General features: G+C 36.2%; 7 protein-coding genes across 10 annotated transcripts; 3 read left to right on the top strand and 4 right to left on the bottom strand.

Moving 5' to 3' along the window:
- Window positions 1–19: 19 nt before the first annotated feature.
- On the bottom strand, window positions 20–5,165 carry LOC9316176. 2 transcript variants are annotated; one of them, XM_021029161.1, is made up of 3 exons: window positions 4,986–5,162; window positions 3,503–4,831; window positions 20–294 (listed from the first exon to the last, which is right to left on the bottom strand). In XM_021029161.1, the coding sequence occupies exons 2-3, from the start codon at window positions 4,625–4,627 to the stop codon at window positions 202–204; spliced, it is 1,218 nt and encodes a 405-aa protein (XP_020884820.1). In that variant the 5' UTR covers window positions 4,628–4,831; window positions 4,986–5,162; the 3' UTR covers window positions 20–201. The 2 variants fall into 2 exon arrangements, with proteins under 2 accessions (XP_020884820.1, XP_002880109.1); XM_002880063.2 differs by lacking the exon at window positions 20–294 and having other exon boundaries at window positions 3,189–4,831; window positions 4,986–5,165.
- Window positions 330–3,094, bottom strand: LOC9316177 (flowering locus K homology domain). The gene is made up of 3 exons (XM_002880064.2): window positions 2,851–3,094; window positions 1,335–1,454; window positions 330–1,197 (listed from the first exon to the last, which is right to left on the bottom strand). The coding sequence occupies exons 1-3, from the start codon at window positions 2,917–2,919 to the stop codon at window positions 799–801; spliced, it is 588 nt and encodes a 195-aa protein (XP_002880110.2). The 5' UTR covers window positions 2,920–3,094; the 3' UTR covers window positions 330–798.
- Window positions 5,166–5,862: 697 nt separating the features above from the next.
- Window positions 5,863–7,057, bottom strand: LOC110229330. Its single transcript, XM_021029164.1, has one exon. It carries the CDS (start codon window positions 6,987–6,989, stop codon window positions 6,015–6,017), a length of 975 nt encoding a protein of 324 aa, XP_020884823.1. The 5' UTR covers window positions 6,990–7,057; the 3' UTR covers window positions 5,863–6,014.
- A 459-nt stretch (window positions 7,058–7,516) lies between these two features.
- Window positions 7,517–8,332, top strand: LOC110229352. The gene has a single exon (XM_021029263.1). The coding sequence runs from the start codon at window positions 7,532–7,534 to the stop codon at window positions 8,273–8,275; it is 744 nt and encodes a 247-aa protein (XP_020884922.1). The 5' UTR covers window positions 7,517–7,531; the 3' UTR covers window positions 8,276–8,332.
- Window positions 8,333–9,138: 806 nt separating this feature from the next.
- LOC110229480 lies at window positions 9,139–10,033 on the top strand. The gene has a single exon (XM_021029781.1). The coding sequence runs from the start codon at window positions 9,239–9,241 to the stop codon at window positions 9,956–9,958; it is 720 nt and encodes a 239-aa protein (XP_020885440.1). The 5' UTR covers window positions 9,139–9,238; the 3' UTR covers window positions 9,959–10,033.
- A 144-nt stretch (window positions 10,034–10,177) lies between these two features.
- On the bottom strand, window positions 10,178–16,629 carry LOC9318028 (kinesin-like protein KIN-7O). 3 transcript variants are annotated; one of them, XM_021029778.1, is made up of 17 exons: window positions 16,064–16,629; window positions 13,373–13,521; window positions 13,187–13,276; window positions 12,989–13,107; window positions 12,785–12,898; window positions 12,622–12,703; window positions 12,451–12,518; window positions 12,295–12,369; window positions 12,067–12,212; window positions 11,872–11,974; window positions 11,714–11,794; window positions 11,551–11,619; window positions 11,286–11,351; window positions 11,032–11,211; window positions 10,818–10,925; window positions 10,622–10,726; window positions 10,178–10,513 (listed from the first exon to the last, which is right to left on the bottom strand). In XM_021029778.1, the coding sequence occupies exons 2-17, from the start codon at window positions 13,491–13,493 to the stop codon at window positions 10,370–10,372; spliced, it is 1,671 nt and encodes a 556-aa protein (XP_020885437.1). In that variant the 5' UTR covers window positions 13,494–13,521; window positions 16,064–16,629; the 3' UTR covers window positions 10,178–10,369. The 3 variants fall into 3 exon arrangements, with proteins under 3 accessions (XP_020885437.1, XP_020885438.1, XP_020885439.1); XM_021029779.1 differs by having other exon boundaries at window positions 10,622–10,693; XM_021029780.1 differs by lacking the exon at window positions 16,064–16,629 and having other exon boundaries at window positions 13,187–13,272; window positions 13,373–13,457.
- A 1,254-nt stretch (window positions 16,630–17,883) lies between these two features.
- Window positions 17,884–19,085, top strand: LOC110229479. Its single transcript, XM_021029777.1, has one exon. It carries the CDS (start codon window positions 18,147–18,149, stop codon window positions 18,897–18,899), a length of 753 nt encoding a protein of 250 aa, XP_020885436.1. The 5' UTR covers window positions 17,884–18,146; the 3' UTR covers window positions 18,900–19,085.
- The last annotated feature ends 293 nt before the right edge of the window (window positions 19,086–19,378 follow it).

The following is a 19,378-nucleotide window of genomic DNA, read 5'->3' as shown; positions in this document are numbered from 1 at the left end:
AAAATCAAACACTTCAAGATATTAAGTTAAATTATTTTCCCAAAAAAACAAAACTACGATATCAAAGTTTCAGAGGCTAGCAGAAATTACAAGTACACATAGAATGTACATATACATTCAGCCATATTCAGACGAGAGCAGAGTTATATGAGGTTTTAGTAATGATGGAGCAATAGTCAAGATTCCGGCGAGGTTTTTCCTTTACCTCAGCCTCCTTCTAGACCTCGTGCGAGGTCCATTGTTTACATCTTCTGTTCTTCTCCTAGAAGATGAAGCGGAAGTACTCGAAGTAACCACTTCAGTAGGATTTACAGTTTGGCTTCCGCTTAGACAGGAAACATGTTCCTCACAAAGTGTCTGTCTTTGAATCAACCATGTTAGTTTGTTAGAAACTTAGATCCTAAGAATCACTTTGTGAGGAACATGTTTCCTGTTAGAGACAAAGACAGTTACTGATACGAAATTAATACAGAGACTAGAGACAGGGACTAAGACACTAAATCAGGGAAGAATACAAATATAACTAACCTCCAAAGATCTTGATTTTGCTATCCAAATGCCCAAATTCTCCTGATCAGCCTGCGTATCATGATCCTCCCAAACTTGTTGGTTCTTGGCTTCAGCCTGCGTATCATGATCCTCCCAAACTTGTTGGTACTTGGCTTCAGCCTGCGTATCATGATCCTCCCAAACTTGTTGGTTCTTCTCAACTTCCAAAAGAATCAAAACATAATCCCCACCACTGCCAAACGTGATAGTATCACCTATTTCTAAATTCTCAGCTTCCACAAAATTCTTCTATTCCAATCCAAGGCTAATCATGTCAACAACTCCATGTCTTTTTTCTACTTTAGTTGTGACCTCTTCAATAAAACCATTTCTACCTATCAACCGCAGCTTTTTGTTCCCCTTGATCTTGTAAAATTTTGTGAAATCTATTCCGAGTCTGGGATTTTTTATGTACCTCTTGCTTAGTGAAATAGTGGTAGACATTGCAGAGCCATGTGCTGGTGCCAGCGCTCCAGCTTCAGCCATAGCAGTTTGGACTTGTGAGCCAGTTCTGCTAACCTCAACAGTCATTTCACAAGGTAATCCCCTAGTTTCCTGACTAGTTACTGTTGCTCCACTAAGAAGTCTAGTGTAGCTTTTGTTAGAACCTGATGTCCCAATTACAGTATCTGTGTGAGGGAGTGGAATCTGCATTTGTTGCAAAAACAAACAAATCCCCACACCAGTAAGATTTTCATGTGATTTACTTACATACATTCCAATAGATTGAAAAGTTCATTTCTAAAAATTGACTACACAATATGTTGCAGATACTGGAGCAATACCTGAGCGACCATCGGTGGGGCTGATGATACATGCACATTCATAGGAGGCTCTCTCCCATATGCAGATATATCTTGATGAGGCTGTTTCTCCATTGTAGGTGGACGCATCTCAGGAGGAACCTTGATAGTTCAAACAGATAAATTTTATGGTTCAAAACGACAATATAGGCGATGTTAAATGGAAACAAATGGATCAATAACGAATCCCCAAGCTTTTAACATCATATGAACAATCTTATTCCGACTATTCTTTGTTCACTTACTCACGTGATGGAATAGAAATTCGGATCCTTATTTATGTTGATGATTTAGTGATTGCAAGCAATTGTTTGTCAATGTTGACTAAGTTCAAGGCCAAGTTGAGTGAACGTTTTCACATGAAAGATATGGGCAAGCTGAAGTATTTTTTGGGCATTGAAGTAGCTCGCTCTGAAGAAGGAATTTTTATTTCCCAAAGAAAATATGCTTTGGATATAATCAAAGAGACAGGACTTCTTGGCTGCAAGCCTGCACTTACTCCGATTGAACGAAACCACAACTTAGCATCCGATGATGGCCTCTTGTATGATGATCCAACTCAATATCGACGTTTGGTAGGTCGCTTGGTTTATTTGTCTAACACACGTCCTGATTTGTGTTACGCAATTCATCTTTTGTCACAGTTTATGAAAGCTCCTCATGTTGCTCATTGGGAGGCTGCCTTACGTGTTGTTCGATTTCTAAAAGGGTCACCGGGTCAAGGAATACTTATGCAAGCAGAAAATGATTTACAATTGTCTGTATATTGTGATGCTGATTGGCAATCGTGTCCTCTCACACGACGGTCTTTAAGTGCTTATGTAGTACTTCTTGGTGGTTCTCCGATATCTTGGAAGACCAAGAAACAAGACACAGTCTCACACTCTTCCGCTGAATCAGAGTATCGATCTATGGCCGCAGCTCTACGAGAAATTAAATGGATGGTTCAGTTATTTGACGAGCTCGGTTCACCATTTTCTCGGCCGATTCGTTTATATTGTGATAGCCATACACATTTCTTCTAATCCGGTATTTCACGAACGTACTAAACACATTGAGTCGGATTGTCATAGTGTTCGAGATGCTGTTCGTGATGGCCTTATTACTACAGTTCATATTGGTACGAAGGAACAGCCTGCTGACATTCTCACTAAAGCTCTTCCTCGACCACAGTTTGAATATCTTTTGTCCAAGTTGGGAGTTTTGGATGTACACACTCCAACTTGAGGGGGAGTATTAGGAAATCCTAGTAAAACAAGGATTTAGTTATATTTCCATTTATCTAAGACGATCGATATGTTATATTTACATTATCAATTAGGTCTAGATCGTGTGTATAAATACAATGTAACTTGTTCATAGTTCAATAACACAAAGTATTATTCAAACAACTCTAGTTTAACACTAAACGATCTAGAACACATTACAAACATACAAGCAAAATCCTAGTTAAACCATTAAATAGAGATTCGTGAGAGACGAAGAAAAAGAAATTTACCTGCGATGAAGAAGAAAAAGAAGATGAGCGATTCTCATCTTCAAATGGCACTCCACCAACGTAGATCATTATCGCCGGCGAGAGAACTCAATGGCGGCGATAACAACTGAGAATTAGCAATCGCCGATGACTTTTAACGAGAAAAGCGTGACAAAAATAACTACTTGCCGTTTTTCAGTTTTTGGGGTAAAAAGCGTCATGTCTCAATCGAAGCTACGGGATTTGATGCTAAATTGCGAATTTACCCTTATAATGTTTTTTTTTTCCTGCTGAAGTGCTAATAATCTACCCCATAAATTTAATCTGAATCTTGAATTTTTGAACTTGAAATCAAACACTTCAAGAAATTAAGTTAAATAAATTATTTTCCCAAAAAAACAAAGCTATTATATCCAAAGTTTAAGAGACTAGCAGAGATTACAAGGACACATATAATGTGCATACATACATCCAGCCATATTCAGAGAAGACAGAGTCTAATGAGGTTTTAGTAATGATGGAGATTCAGCAATAATCGAAAATCAGACGAAGTGTCAAGATTCCGGCGACGATTTTACAGTTACCTCAGCCTCCTTCTAGACCTGGTCCGAGGTCCATTGTTTACATCTTCTGTTCTTCTCCTAGACGATGAAGCGGATGTACCCAAAGTAACCACTTCAGTAGGATTTACAGTTTGGCTTCTCGTCGTAATGGAGGAGCTCGGAACAGCAAACTCTCTAGGTGCTGATGAAGCTGAAGAACCGAGCCTGAACGAAATCGTCTGAGAAGCATTGTTAGTTCGGTTTCTCTGATAAGAAGCTCGTACGGCTGGTGAAGGTCTTCGACGGTTTCTTCTCAAACTAGTTGTGTCACCAAAACTATCAACATCGAAAGCATCATCATCAAAAGGCGGTATGTCTGAGGTATCAACTACAAGACCTGGGAAAGCAGCATATGGTGTCATTAACCTCAAAGGTCCAAAAGGCGGATGATGATGATGATGATGATGTTGTTGTTGTTGCCCACCATTGTTTATTATGTTTGTCAAACCAAACTCATCGCCTTGAGCTAATGCTTGTAGTCCTATGGAATCAATAGTTCTTCTAATATGTTCGATTGTTTCGTCGTGCCCAGGGAACGGAATCGCCCGGTTTATGATCTTTTGACGAACACTTTCCACTCTTTTAGCATTAGGCCTTGGAGGTAGACTAATACCACAAGTTTCTAACTTGGGTTTAGTACCATCACAATCATCTCCATTACCATATATCGGGATCACCTCGGTGTCAGTCACTTCCCCATCGCAAACAGGACATTCCTTTATGTTTAAATAAATCAAAGGCAACTGATAGAAGCAACCCCAGCAGAACAAATGACCACAACAAGTCAAAATCGGATCTTCAGCTTTCTCTAAACATATGTTGCAGTCAAAGAACCCACCAGGAACAGAACTTGTTTTCTCCATGTTCAATGCCTTTGCTATCAAATAAGTCTTGTTTTCGCCGTTTTCGACCAATCTCTCACGAGAACGCTCATGTATAACTCCTGCAGTTGAATCTCTATGTTCGTTAAGCGACACCAAAGCCGGTGTCGTAGTTGTAGTTATTTCTCGTTCCCTGATTCTTGAAACTATTGCTTCAAGCTGTCTTATGCGTTCTTGAATCCGCTCTTGAGCAGATTCAAGCTCATTTAACCATGGAGAAAGCTCCGTCATCAAACCACCCGGAGACTCGGAATCAGAAGATGGCTCTTGATTCAAATCAAGATCCATTGTCTCTCCTTGAACACTACTCGTCATCAGAGCTCAAAGAACACCAAACTTGACAATATAGGCACAGATCAATCAAACCCAGAAACGTCTCTCTGCAAATCAATCTCAACGTTTCCGATCCATAGATGATAGATCCCACCACCAATTCTTCCAAAATCAAAAAAGGCTGAGCCTTTTTCAATCGAATGAATTGGAACTTCCCCAAATCCCGAAATCAAGCAACGCATGCATCTGTAATAGACTCAACAACAAAAATCAAAAAAGGAATCAACTTTGAACTAATTTCCTATCGAAATTCAAACAAAATGATTTCACGAAACAGATAATTGATCGGACAATCGAAGAAAACAGAGACATATATGAAGTTTGAAGAGAAAGAAGAGACCTTTGGAGAGAGCTAGAGATCAAAAGAAGCAGCGGATGACGTAGATTTCGAGGGCGGTGGTGACCATGATGATCGGTGGCGAGAGAGAGAGAAAGAGAGAGACACCGATAGACGAAGTAGGTTTAAACTAAAAACTTTTAATCTCTGACTTAGGACATGATTGTCTTCCAAATGTTTAAGGTTTGTGGTTGCGTCAGTTAAATGTTTGATTTATGGTGTAAGGAAACAAATTATAAAAAAATAGTAATTAGAAAATATATTTTTCTTGGCATGAGCTTGACCAACCATTATATATTTATTTAAATTAAACATGATTAATTAACATATCTTGACTATTAAACGCTAACGCAAACACAAATTCATAAAAACAATCAAATCCCGGCCCTTATTATCAGTTTATCACTAGTTTAAAAGTATTATTAATTTGTTTTTACATCGCTAATTTAGTAGTATCATCAATTTTTTTACACCTTTGATGATAAAATTATTAAAAATCACTAATTTAGTATTGTCGTATGTTATTAATTGGACTCGTCAAAAGTATGAAAATGGATGATGAAAATTTAAAACATTAAAAAAAAAATTAATAACATCATCAATTTTTATATCTTTGATCTATAAAGATTATTTGGGTCTACAATTTAAGTTTTTTTTTTTTTAACAATCTAAGTTAATACGATCTTCTTTATTAAAAAAAATATCACCGAATAATAATCAGTAATGTTTACATATAATGTTGTCCTTACGCTTCATTGTTTCTCTTTACCATACTTTCATTGCTTTTAGGCATTATTCCGTCGCATCTCTTTTATCATTTTTTTTTGTTTTAAACTAATTGCTGCTGATATTATTATAAAAATGTCTCCGACCATATGGATAAACCTAACAGGGAGAAAATTTAAATTATCTGAAGTCTATAAGTCCCATTAAGTAACCACACAACATTGAGTAATTATGGTTTACTAATTACTACAAACGCAATAAATAAAAGTCGATCAAAAGCAAAGTGCATATATTTACTCAAAAACTTTAGGAGAAGAAATCAAGTCCGGAGAACAAAGTGGAAAGCAAAGAAGGGTCAAATCCAGCAAACACCGACGGGTCAACTGATGAGAAGACCGACGGATCAAACCCGAGAAAACCAGAAGACGAAGATGAACCGGATCCATCAACCGGTCCACCACTGCCCATTCCCAATGGTCCGAGCAATTCATGAAGCTGAGAGACTTGGCTTGGATTTTGTGGCGTATTGGTTACAAGATTATTAATCATCTCATTAATCATCGGTCTAATCATAGGACTCGTAATCGTCGGCAACACCAAAGGATACGGATTATTAATAACCGGACTAGGAACATTAACAAACGGCGTCGTGCCAATAAACTGCGGTTGCATCCGGTTTTGATGAACATGTTGGACCAAATTTGTTGGAGTAGCAAATTTTCTTCTAGCACACAACAAATGAGCATCGAATCCACCACACTCTCTGCAGCTATAGAGCCACGAGTTAGACCCTAGACCACGGCACACGCAACAGCTGAAGCTAGATGCCGCAGCGGATCCCGGTCCTCCCGATGGCATGGAAAAAGTTAAAGAAAGTTGGTGGTGAGGGTGAGATTGGTGGGTGACTCGAGAAGGCATGTTGGCACAAACCGTGTGAAGATCGATTCCACAATCTCCGCAGTGGTAAGCGAATCCATCACCGTCTTTTCCACACGCGTCGCAGCGGAATAGCCCTTCTTGGTATTTGGGAGAGGGGATTAGAGAGAGGAGATGGTTTTTGTCGAAAGGGTGTCTGATTTTTTGAGGTAACTCGGAACATTTTCGGTGGATGCGGAAATTACAAGGTTTGCATGAGTATGAAGGAAGATTTAGGAGTTTTAGCTTGCAAACCACGCAACAAAAAGAAGAAGAAGATTGGTCTGGAGGATTGAGAGATGAGTGGAACAATGGATGTGGATGACTGAAATGTCGAATTGAGTCCTCTGGTTTTGGCCTTCCCATTGTTTTGTTTTTGTTTGCTGCACAAAATATATTCTTACTCTACTGGTTTAATGAGATTTTGCAAGTTTTAAATTGCTATTTGTAATTTGGTATGAATATATAAATCAATGGCTTGGGATTGATTTGTTTGGAAGACTTTTTTGTGTGGTACTCATTTGTTACCATGTGATGTGGATCCTACGCTTTGAGTCGAGGACTCTTTAGGCGACGACTTCGAAAGTCAATGGTTATATTCTTTGATGATCAAGTCGTAACCCATTTGAATTATATATGGGAAGCTCAATTATTGATGAATTATATTATTTGTCACTATTTCCTAACAATCACCAAAAATGGAGATTTTTAAATCTTATCTCTGGTGATAGTTTCGTGTCTAAAATTATGCAACTCTAATGTCAACCGTTTTCTATATATTTAACTAACAACTTGGTGAATAATGAAAACCAACCTGACAATTATTTAGCCGAAAATGGAATCACAAGTCATCTATATTTTTTGCTATTTATAGTAACTAAATGCTTTCTTAACCAAATTCAGACACAATGGCTTCAAGAAAACCTGTTAATCGCCCATCCGTAAGGCACCCGAGTCACAACCATCCGCTGCGTGTCTTTAAAGCTCGAGACAAAGATGAGGTCGTCTGCTCTGGCTGCGAGCTAGAGTTAACCGGACAAGCATTCAAGTGCATGAAGTCAGATTGTGATTACTTCTTGCACAAGTCATGTTTCGACCTACCTCGTGAAACCAATCACAAGTCACACCCAAACCACTCTTTGACCCTGCTTCATTCCCCACCATATGGTCAGTCTTACACGTGCGACGCATGCGGTGAGTACGGATCTGGATTCACTTACAATTGTTCTGAATGTCAATATGATGTTCATGTCGGATGTGCTTTTATCCCTGAGACCGTGGAGCGGGAAGATCACGAACACCCACTCACACTTCTCTACAACACACCATGCAAAGGTCGTGAGGACGGTGCTAAGTTCATATGTGATGTTTGTGAAGAAGATATGTCAGAGAATCTTTGGGTTTATTACTGCAAAGAGTGTGATTATGGGACACATGTACATTCTTGCGCGGTGTATGAAGATGATGAGCCAAAGAAAAGAGTAGGAGGTGGGGAAGAAGGAGAAGCGAGCTCTGCGGTTACAAGGATGAAGTCGCTGATGAAGGCTCAAGATGAGATGGCGGCGTTGCAGCTCGAGGCACGTATTAGAAACGACACTAATAATGCTATACTCGATTTATGGGATAGTCCAAAGCGGAGATATTATTGGTGATCGAATAAACGAGTGATCAATTTGATACAATGATGAAGCTTGTGATTGTTCTTTCCTTTGGAAATTTCGTTTTTCGGTGTGATATGTTAAGTAAGTAATTTTTTTCATGTAAGTTTATCTTTAAATTGTTACAAGAAATCGTAGAATAACAAGCTGATATATTATATATTGGCTTAATAAACAAGTTATATATATATACATGAAGAAGAGTGATGATCTTGAAAATTATTGAGAGTTGTCCATCAAACACTTTCCAGTCGACGACGATTATATTGTATGTCAAATTATTATGATCTATATATTTGTATTATATGGAGGTTCATTTGTTGACCACGTAATTGTATTCTGCTGAATTTTAAGAATATATTTTTTTTCTAATTAGAAAATTCTTAATATTTGGTCTATACATCATCAGTTTTAGATAACATGTATGAGGTGGATTGACATGAAAACTTATCCCTCCCAAACAATGTAGAGGTTATGTGAGAAATGATAATATAACTTTTGTTTCTTTCACAAGAAAAAATAACACTTTCCTATGTTCAAATCCTTTTTTGAATACAAACGAATGGATTTGATTTGTTGGAAGACTTTTTTTTTTGTGGTAGTCATTTTTTCTACCGTGTGAATGTGTACAGTGGATCCTAAGTCAACGGTCAGATTGTTTAAACAAGTCGTTACCCACTTGGATCAATATGGGACGCTCAATTATTGATGAAGACTAGTGTTTTGTCACTACTTCCTAACGATTGCCTATATCGGAGATTCCAAATCACATCAATCTAACAAAAGTTCCGTGTCTAAATTTTGCTACTTTAATGTCGACCGTGGACTTCTTCTATTCTATATATTAAACTGTAACTAGGTGAATAACCAAAACCACAAGTCCTCTACATAGTTCGGTATTTGTTGTCTTTAAACTCTTTTTCCACTTAAATAACCAAATCTTGACAGTGAGGAACAATGGCTTCAGAAAAACCTGTTAATCGCCCATCGGTGAGGCACCCGAGTCACAACCATCCGCTTTGTGTCTTCAAAGCCCGAGGGGAAGATGAGATCATCTGCTCAGGATGCGAGCTTGAGCTAACCGGACTAGCTTTCAAGTGTACAAAGTCAGAATGCGATTACTTCTTGCACAAGTCATGTTTCGACCTACCCCGTGAAATCAATCACAAGTCTCACCCTGACCACCCTTTAACCTTGCTTCATTCCTCACCGTATGGTCAGCCTTACACGTGCGACGCATGCGGTGAGTACGGATCCGGATTCGCTTACAACTGTTCTGAATGTCAATACGATGTTCATGTCGGATGTGCCTTTATCCCTGAGACCGTGAAGCGTGAAGATCACGAACATTCACTCACTCTGATTTACAACACACCGTGTAAAGGTCGTGAGGACGGTACAACGTTCATGTGTGACCTTTGTGAAGAAACTATGTCGGAGAATCTTTGGGTTTATTATTGCAAAGAATGTGATTATGGAACACATGTGCATTCTTGTCCGGTTTATGAAGTTCATAAGCCAAAGAAAAGAGAAGGAGAAGAGAGTTCAGAAGCTTTAAGGATGCAGTCGTTGATGGTAGCTCAAGATGAGCTTGCGGCGATGCGTATTAGGAATAAGATCCAAAATTCCGTGATCCATTTTGGGGATGAACCAAGATATAAATGGGTTTATGATTGATATAATCAATTTGATATGATGATCATGAAGAAGCTTTTGATTGTTTCTTTCTTTTGGGAAGTTCTATTTTTTCTCTTTTGGATTATTGTAAGTTCTTTTTTCATGTAATTTTATCTTTAATTGTTATGCAAAATAAAAGAAAAAGAAACTGATTGATATACATTGGCTTAATTAACCATTTCGATAACCTGGAAATTCTTGAGAGATGAGATTGGCCAATGCTATCAAAAAGTCAATTACTGTACGATTATATTAACATTATGTGACAGAGAATATGCTTTTTACTTGTTTACAAAAAAGGAATTACTTTTTTTTCTATTCCGCTATATATTAACGGATATCATTAGATATATATATATACAAAGGTTAGATCATCATAGTCACTGATTAATGATTTTTACTGGAGTTCCATCATTCGTCATCAAGATCGATGATTTCATCGACATCGATAATTTTATCAACATCGAAGATTTCTGCTGAAGATGAAGCTTCTGTTGTTTCATCGATGATTTCCGTTGTTTCTGATGTTGCTTCATCACAGGCCCTGACTTCGATCTGTATACATCATACAGTTAATGTTAGAACATTGCCATTTGGAGAGAGACATGATAATTTATAATTTATTAGGTGTTGTTAAAAAAGTAAAACTAGAGTGGTACTAACTGAATCTGTACATGGTGTGAAACCATATGCTTGCTCTTTTTGGGCTTCCTGATTAAGTTTTTCTATTTGGTTCTGCAGATCAGCACACTGCTCTTGCCAAAGAAGCTAAAACGAAAAACATCAAGAGACTTTATCTAAATATACCCATAAAATTTACCATCAAGTACAAGGTGAGAAGAGAACAAAAGTGTTGAACCTTCTCATTCTCAGTATCTACAGCTTTTTGCTTCAATGAAGACTTCTCATTCTCAGTATCAATAACTTTTTGCTCCAGTGAAGACTTTTCTATTTCCAGCTTGTTTATCTTTTGGACGGAACATATCGAAGGTTAAGTAAAACAGCCGAATGGAAGAAAGAGAAGCTACTTTAATAGTGGTTCCAGTTGTAAGTAAGGAAAAGAAGAAATGCACCTTATCTGTGAGTTGCTTCACGACAATATTAGCTTCTGGTTCTCTGATTATAACGTTCTCATTCCAATGAGCATTTCCGACGACTCCATATACTAAATAGTTGCTTTTTGCTTCATCAGGTAAACCATCTTCACCCAACTTTGCCTTAAGATACTCAATTTGTATTTCATTGATGGTTCTCTATTGAAAGGTGTGGAGAAATTAGAAACAAAAATCATGAACTACTGATGATGTTGAGAAGGAAAAACTATTACCTCGGTTTCATATTGCACGAGAAGATCCTCATATTCCCTTTGAACTCTGTCTAACTCGTTTTCAATCTATGAAACGTTCGTAAAATGCCAGCTTTACAACAAGAAAAGCACAAGATACATACAAAAGAGGAACACTAAAGCAGATGGGTCTGAAAATGAAGAATCTTCAAGCGTTCCAATGATACTATCTTCATCTTGCTCACTAATGTTATATAAACTTTTATTTTCTAGCAGTTCTGCAGATAAAATAATTTAGAAAAGATACCTTAAGTTTGGATCTGAGCTCCTTTATCTCCTTACTTTGGCGCTTTAATAAAGCAGTATCAGTCAATATCTGGAAAACACAAGAATGGATTACAGACTTAATCAGAAAGTATGTTACAAAGACAGAGATAATAAGCGCAAGCGCAAAATGATTTGGACCCTACCTCATTGACATGCGCACAGTTAGTGACACGCAGTGCTCGGCTAGCGAATTGAAGACTGCTCTTGGTTTCATTTACATGAATCTAACATCAAAACAAAAATTAAGATTGTTAGTTTTACAGAAACCAAACAAAGAGCAAAATGACATTGTTAGTTTTACCAGTGCAAGTGTTATATTGCATATGATTGCTGTATTTGCATTTCCACCTAAAGCTGGCTGCAAAATCCTGGTAAGCTTGCTGTCTCGATATGGGATATGACCACTGATCCAATCACAGAAAGTACCAATAAGGTTAGACACTAACAAAACGAAACGAAACCAAAAAAAAAAAACAAACCAAAAACAAAAGCTTACCCTTGATTTTCAACTCCCTCACTCAACTTTTTAATTACAGTCCCAAGTGTCATCAAGCTTTTATTTATATGTGTGCCCTCCTTCAGCCTAACACCTTCTGCGCCGGTTTTTGCAGCCCGTTCTGAACCAGCAAGATCCACCACATTCTACAAGTGAAGAGAAAGATGACACATATAATAATATGTTGCAAGTAAGGGGAATAAAAGCACTAGTTCAAACAGATAATACCAGAACAGAGACACTAACAGCATCACAGACATTTCCAACACCTTCATCTCGCGTCTTTTCTCTACTTTCTATAATCTGTTTGACGAAAATCTGGTAAGTTAAAAGTTCAACTTACATTTAATAGAGCACTAAGGTTTAGTGTACATATGTTTTTACCATGCGGAAAATAGTGTGAGATCTGCTACTGTAATGATTCATATTTGTCTCCCCAATATGTCTATGAGCTGAAAATTTTATTCCAAAAGACACAAATGAAAATCCATCCACTAAATCAATCCTGGCAAAACCAAGATGGAGACAGAACAATGTGAAGAAAATAGAAAGTACATTCTCCAGATTCCATCAATTCAAGAACTTGTTGAGGGGAATCAACAATATCTTCTCGTAGTCCAGCAACAAATACTCCTTTCTAAAGAAATCAAGATTATGAAAAAACAATCAGAATAGCTAGCAAAATTTGTAAAATCTAACAAGATGTATAAGTAAGTACCTCTAGATTTTCATGAATCTGTAGTTTCCTGTTTAGAGGATCCAACAAATCGTTTATATTTTCATTGTAAATCTCAAGATACGACATGCGCAACAAATATTCCCTGCTTGTATCCTGAAAACACACCAAACCTGAAGTAAATCCACTTTTACAGAACATAGAAACATAAAATTGGTAAGATCCCAAGTTGTTTGAAATTGGAACCTGAGAGATAATATCAAACAAATCATGAACAGCAAGAGAGATGATTCCAGGTTCAATAGTTGAGCCTCTCATTGTATGTGTCTTGCCACTATTTGTTTGTCCATAAGCAAGCACAGTTCCTTCAAATACATTAGCCAAATTTCGTAAATCTCAGCACCGAAATTCGAAAATCTCAGCTAAAAGTCGGACAGCTATTACCGTTGAATCCACGAACAGTAGCAGACACAATCTCCTTAGTTCTAGCTTCATACACGTCAATAGTTTTGCAATCTTGTCTATAAATCCTATCTTTTATTGTAAGAAAAGAGAGAGAATGAGAATTGCAAACAAGAAGAAGAAGAAGAAGAGAAGAAGAAATTGGAAAGAGTATTGAGATCGGAGTACCAAATTTAAACGCGGGCTGGTTTGAGATGAAGATTGAATTGGAAGAGATTTTCCAGGGACTCGTCTTTGCTTCCTCCGGCGAAACCGGCCGTGCTCTGACTGAGACATGGATTCTCTCCATTCTCCGACGACGAAGACCTAAAACGCCGCTGTTCGAAATTCGAAATTAATAGTGAATTAATTTTCCCACTCAAAAAAATAAAAAAGAAAATGACCGGATAAACCGGTTGGTTTATAAACCAAACCAGACACGTACAGGTCCAATGCGTTAATAACGTCATTCAAATGTTTTAAAGTCGCCTCTTTGAATTGAATTAATTATGTGTTTTAATGTTTGGAAATGTACATATTGGTATTGAGTGTGATTATGTCCAAAATAATTTTAAGTGTAATTTATTTATGTTTAGATTATGTTTACAAAAACAAAACATTAAAAATAATTTTAAGTATTAATTTATATTACATAAAAACATGTTGAACTTATAACACCAAAACTTAAGTGAAAATCATTATTATTTTAAACATCTACCTTTTGGAGCTTTGATGTTAAGTGAAAAATCAATATTATTTCTAAAAAATGATTTTAAGTGTTAAATCTTATATTACGTAAAAACATGCCGAACTTCGAACATCAAAAATTACGGACCAACTAAAGACAGGATGCTAGGCTCGGTTAGTTTTCGACGTGTTTAAAATTTAACATTTAAACTAATTTTAAAGTTTTTTTTAGTGAAATTAACATGATTTTAGTTTTAAAAACATTATTTTCTTAAAGTTTAAGTTAAATTTTTTAAAAATTTTAGTCAAAATCACTATTATTTTTTAAAAATGAGTTTAAGTTTTAAATATATATCATGTGAAAACATGCCGAACTTCGAACACCAAAGCTTACGGACCAACTAAGGACAGGATACCTAGGCGCGGTTAGTTTTCGACGTGTTTAAAATTAACACTTAAACTAATTTTAAAGTTTTTTTTAGTGAAATTAACATGATTTTAGTTTAAAAAACATTATTTTCTTAAAGTTTAAGTGTTAATTTTTTAAAAAATTTTAGTCAAAATCACAATTATTTTTTTTTTTTTTGATAACCCAGTGTCCAGACCACACTGTGATCCGACTAGCCCACTGGACCTAAGCCCGCGTGTCTGAGATTTTTAAGCCTCCACTTAAGGGCCCCCTGGAACTGGTGGTCTGGGACGCTGCGCCCCGCAGATAAATTGCGCAGTAGCCTGAACTCGAAGCCGGGTGGCGGGTGCCTCAGCCGAGGTTCCTTTACCACCAGGAGACAAGCACCCGGTTAAAAATCACTATTATTTTATTTTATTATTATTATTTTTTTTACTATTATTTTTTAAAAATGTGTTTAAGTGTTAAATCTATATCACGTGAAAACATTGCCGAACTTCGAACACCAAAGCTTACGGACCAACTAAGGACTGGATGCCTAGGCGCGGTTAGTTTTCGACGTTTTAAAAATTTAACACTTAAACCAATTTTTAAAAAGTAATAGTGAAAATTACATTGTTTTAGTTAAAAATTATTAATTATTTTCTTAAAATATAAGTGTTAAATTTTTTAAAAATTGTTAGTGAAAATCATTATTATTTATTAAAAATAAGTTTTAAAAGAGAAAGAGAAAAACATTTTTGTAGTTAAAGGGGCCGATTGGTAAAGACTTTTACTATAGACTTTTACTGTAAATTTTTGGCTGCAGAGAATTTGACTGTAAAAACTGTGGCTGTAACTTTAAAATATTTTTAAAAGTCTAATTGGTAAACACTACTGTAGAAGTTATGGCTGTAAAAGTTGTGAATATTATTTTAATATCATAACAAAAAGATTTATTAAAAAAAATTAAAAATTTTAAAAATAAACTAATAGATAAATATTTGAAACAAATAAATTTATTTATATTTATTTATTTTATGTCGAAATTTAGTACCCAAAAGCATAAATAAGAAGTGTGATAAACTAACAAAACTTGGAAATCATAGTATTGGTTCGATTTGCAAGTTAAAACTCTATTGGTCATTGTATTTATAATGTTAGTGATCTTCTAAAAATAGTTTGTTGTATTAATTTTAATTTAAAATTTGTTGAAATATTTTTTTGTATTGGCATGCTTTAAAATTTATGATTTTCTCTAATTTTTGAATGATTAATGATTCACTATTATGTGCTAATTTGTTTTGTGTAGAATTTTCTTTATTTACTATTATTGTTTTATATTGAATTTCACAATTAGTAGTAAAACATATTGAAAAAAGAAAAGGAAAAAAAAAGAAAAGAAAGAAGTAAAACATATATATTTTTGAATGTTTTTATTTTTGTTGAATTGTTGTTTCTATTAAGTGAAATATAAATATATATTATATATTGAACAATCAATGAATCGTAAAAGTGATATATAAATAGAAGATAAATAATCTTAAAAGAAATACTTAATTAATTGAAAAAATGTTAGAGCCTCTCATTATTAGGACTTTAAAAAAACTAGTGCAATTAAAAAGAGAGAAAAAAAGAATGGACTGTTAAGGCTGTAGAGAAAAAAAAGGAGTGAAAAGTCTGATTGGTAAATAATTAACTGTGAGAACTTTTAAATGTAGGAAAAGTCTTTACAGCATCACACCAATCATCCCAAAATAAAAAATGGTTTAATTAAAAAGAAAATAAGAAAGGAAGAAACTAACCTGGATCTCGTGTATCTGACAGACTTGCTGATGGAAAAGCCCAATAATTAGTTTCCGAAGCCCATGTCTTCTTCTTTTACTTGGGCCGAGACTGTAGTTTGTTGAGGAAGAGATCGATCATCGATGGACGACGAAACTCAAAATTCTTCTTTACCCGGGACTCGTAGTGGTCTGAGCCATCGAAATCCCAAACCTTTCACTGACCCGAAATCTCTTTGTTTTCTTCGCCGTTCTGAAATCGTTCTCAAACTGTGTCACGAACAGAGATGCTTTCCTTTGTTCAATCTTACGGATAGGCTTCACTAGGTAAGGGAAAAAAAGTGGCTTCAATGTCTAGAACATGGATCATCGGCTTCACGGTCTCGAGATCGGCGATATTCTCGTTAGGCATTCGTAGAGCTTTCTCGAGAAGAAGAAACATGTATTAGAAAGAAAAAAGAAGAGATTTTTGTTTAATCTATCGAAGCAGGAGAATTGGAGAAATTTGATTACTCAAGAAGCGAAGAAGAGATGAGTATTTATAAGGAAAGGCTTTTTATTGTTTCCTTTTCTTTTTTGTTATTTCCTTTTTTTTCTTTCCGACGAGGTTTGGTTATTTCCTTCTCTCTATATTTGCGCTGCAAAAAAATGGAAATTGATCACAACGGTAAGAAAAAGTTACTTTACCGTTACAACGGCCATATTTTTCTTACTGCGTAACAATTTATCAAGGTAAAATTATTTATTTGAGTGATTAAACCATCCATTATACAAAACTCTTGAAACAGAGCATTCTTAAAACTGAGAGTGGGTCGTTGATCGAAGATGAGATGTCAGGATCATGTGAGATTTTCGTGAACGACAACATCCTGATCCGTACCGATCAACCAAAAGTATCAATAAATAAGGAAAGTAGAAGATGTGTCGAAGAAAGCAATGTCTGGTAGACAGTAGACGAGAAAGCTTAAGGAATGATAAGTAGCATCAGGACTACAAAGAAGGCTGAATCAGTGGCTAATACAAGATAAGAAAGCCATTGGAGATCCCTCAATTCCAGCCACATATGCCATCGTCATGGTTACAACTTACAAGATCCGTTAATAGAAGTGGTAAAGTTAATTGAAAAGCTTTCTTTGTCGGAAGAGCATCACCTATTTGTCCCCAAATAAGAACCATTACAAGTTACCATAGAACTGCTCATTGCAATGTTGTTGAACAACAGAAAACCCGTAAAATTCACTCTATTGACCAATGCAGCCACTCTTAAATCTGGAGCAGAACTGATGTAACCACCAGGTGGTCACAGTTGTTACTAGTGTTGCAGTCATTATCCTTGTATCTTCTGGATTTTGTATGTGAGTGTGTGACTATATGTGACACATTCAAGGGAATGTTTTATTGTGACTAAAACATTTAAAATTACACTTTTAGGATCACTGTTTCAGTTTCAAACTATTTGGTGCACCAGCAGATACCAAAGCCATCCAAGTCAATCTCTGTAACCTGATAGATAGAAGTTATAGATGACTTTATATACATTTTCCACATAATAAAATCGCAATTTCTAGTTTGTTTCTTTTCCCAAGTCATAGTCTCCTATATTCAGATTACTTGAAGACAATCATGTGCATTAGCTAGAGATCCAGCGTAGTTAATTGACCTCACATCCTTCACTATGTCAACTCTATTGTATACATGCATTTCCAACTTGATAATGCAAGTTTATAATATTTTAATTACAATTAACTATTTAATCAATTATAAAGTATAGTACAAAAAAACTAGATGGCATGGATGGGATCAAGAAGAAGAATTCCACCACATGACTTTGAATTCAAAATGAGAATCAATCTTGTATATATCGTATCACATCTAAGCGCGTAGTGACATTCTTGTCCCAATATAGTTTAATATATAAACTACACAACTTGATAAATAGTCAAACCAAAACACATCACTACTCAACCCTAAAGAAGACTCATAATCACAAGTCGTCTTACTATTAACACTATAAATAGTTTGAAATCCCTTAGCTTAACAAGAATCAAAACAAGAACAAAAACCTCAAACACACTTTAAAAAGAAGAAGAAGATATTAGCTATCATGGCTGCAAGAAAACCGTCGGTGAGGCATCCGAGCCACGGCCATCCATTGCGCAGTCACAAGGCCCAAGTTGAAGAAGAGATCATCTGCTCTGGTTGCGACCTTGACCTGATAGGCGCAGCTTTCAAATGCACAAAGTCAGAATGTGATTACTTCTTGCACAAGTCATGTTTCGAGCTTCCACGTGAGACGCGTCACAAGGCTCACCCGGATCATCCTTTGACGCTGCTTTATTCCCCACCATACGAGTCAACTTACACTTGTGATGCGTGCGGTGAGTATGGATCCGGGTTCACTTACAACTGCTCTATCTGCCAGTACGATGTTCATGTCGGATGTGTGTCCATGCCTGAGTCTGTGGAGCGTGAAAGACACGCGCATCCGCTCACATTGCTCTACCGTTCCCCTTATCAGAACGGTTTGATCTTTAACTGTGATGTTTGTCAAGAAACTGTACCGGATAACCTCTGGTCGTATTATTGCAAGGAATGTGATTATGGCACGCATTTACATTCTTGCGCGGTAGAGGAAGAAGAAGAAGAAGAAGAGCCAAAAAGAGGAGGAGGAGGAAGCGGAAGAGGAAGTACAAACAGTGGTGGGAATAAAGGAGGAAGAGGGTCAGCGGCTTCGGAGTTAGCTGCAATGTTGGAAGCTCAAAGGGAGATGGAGAAGATGCAGATTGAGTTACATATGGAGATGCAAAGAGCTAAGATTGCTAAGAAAGCGAGAAAGGCTTGTCTCAAGTTGATCTAAAAATGTTTTATCAAAAAAAAAAATCATCGTTGCTCTGGAGCTATCTGGGATTCTTGATGCTTTGGAAACTCGTTTATTGTTTCTTGTGATTTGGACGTTCTTTGTTTTTCATTGAATTTGCAAGCTTTCATGTTCATGTTTGTTTTTTTTCCTCTTGAATAAAAAGCCTTTTGAGTTTTGACTTTATTTGTTTTAATCGTTATAATTTATATTCATCACCATCTCAAATATTAAGTAAAAAGAAAAAACAAATGATCAAAGGTCGTTGTGGATATTCGATGATAAGCATTGACCTTCACAAAGGTTTTGTCTCTTTATTTTAAATCCCCTAAAACATAATCAAATTTTATTTAATTGTTTTGGTTCGAAAGGCCAAAAAGTCAAAGTCCACGTCAGAGATACAAAAACAATTAAAAGAAATTACAAAAACAAGACAACCATTATCGCGTGAGATTCACGCGCGCCGGTTCCTTGATTGA

Source organism: Arabidopsis lyrata (assembly GCF_000004255.2).
Source record: "Arabidopsis lyrata subsp. lyrata unplaced genomic scaffold ARALYscaffold_4, whole genome shotgun sequence".
NCBI classification, from domain to species: Eukaryota; Viridiplantae; Streptophyta; class Magnoliopsida; order Brassicales; family Brassicaceae; genus Arabidopsis; species Arabidopsis lyrata.
The sequence above is the reverse complement of the archived record's forward strand: the minus strand, read 5'-3'. Positions and strand labels throughout refer to the sequence as shown.

What these genes read in the sequence shown, in the direction of transcription:
- LOC9318028 (XM_021029778.1), bottom strand. Translation starts at nt 13,493, where the DNA reads ATGGAGAGAATCCATGTCTCAGTCAGAGCACGGCCGGTTTCGCCGGAG. An exon ending in AGATTCATGAAAATCTAGAG is followed by an intron (nt 12,704 to 12,784) that starts GTACTTACTTAT and finishes TGATTTCTTTAG; the next exon opens with AAAGGAGTATTTGTTGCTGG. An exon ending in CTCACACTATTTTCCGCATG is followed by an intron (nt 12,370 to 12,450) that starts GTAAAAACATAT and finishes TTCGTCAAACAG; the next exon opens with ATTATAGAAAGTAGAGAAAA.
- LOC110229352 (XM_021029263.1), top strand. Translation starts at nt 7,532, where the DNA reads ATGGCTTCAAGAAAACCTGTTAATCGCCCATCCGTAAGGCACCCGAGT.
- LOC9316177 (XM_002880064.2), bottom strand. Translation starts at nt 2,919, where the DNA reads ATGATCTACGTTGGTGGAGTGCCATTTGAAGATGAGAATCGCTCATCT. An exon ending in CTTTTTCTTCTTCATCGCAG is followed by an intron (nt 1,455 to 2,850) that starts GTAAATTTCTTT and finishes TGAACTATCAAG; the next exon opens with GTTCCTCCTGAGATGCGTCC. An exon ending in CCCCACCGATGGTCGCTCAG is followed by an intron (nt 1,198 to 1,334) that starts GTATTGCTCCAG and finishes CAACAAATGCAG; the next exon opens with ATTCCACTCCCTCACACAGA.
- LOC110229480 (XM_021029781.1), top strand. Translation starts at nt 9,239, where the DNA reads ATGGCTTCAGAAAAACCTGTTAATCGCCCATCGGTGAGGCACCCGAGT.
- LOC9316176 (XM_002880063.2), bottom strand. Translation starts at nt 4,627, where the DNA reads ATGACGAGTAGTGTTCAAGGAGAGACAATGGATCTTGATTTGAATCAA.
- LOC110229330 (XM_021029164.1), bottom strand. Translation starts at nt 6,989, where the DNA reads ATGGGAAGGCCAAAACCAGAGGACTCAATTCGACATTTCAGTCATCCA.
- LOC110229479 (XM_021029777.1), top strand. Translation starts at nt 18,147, where the DNA reads ATGGCTGCAAGAAAACCGTCGGTGAGGCATCCGAGCCACGGCCATCCA.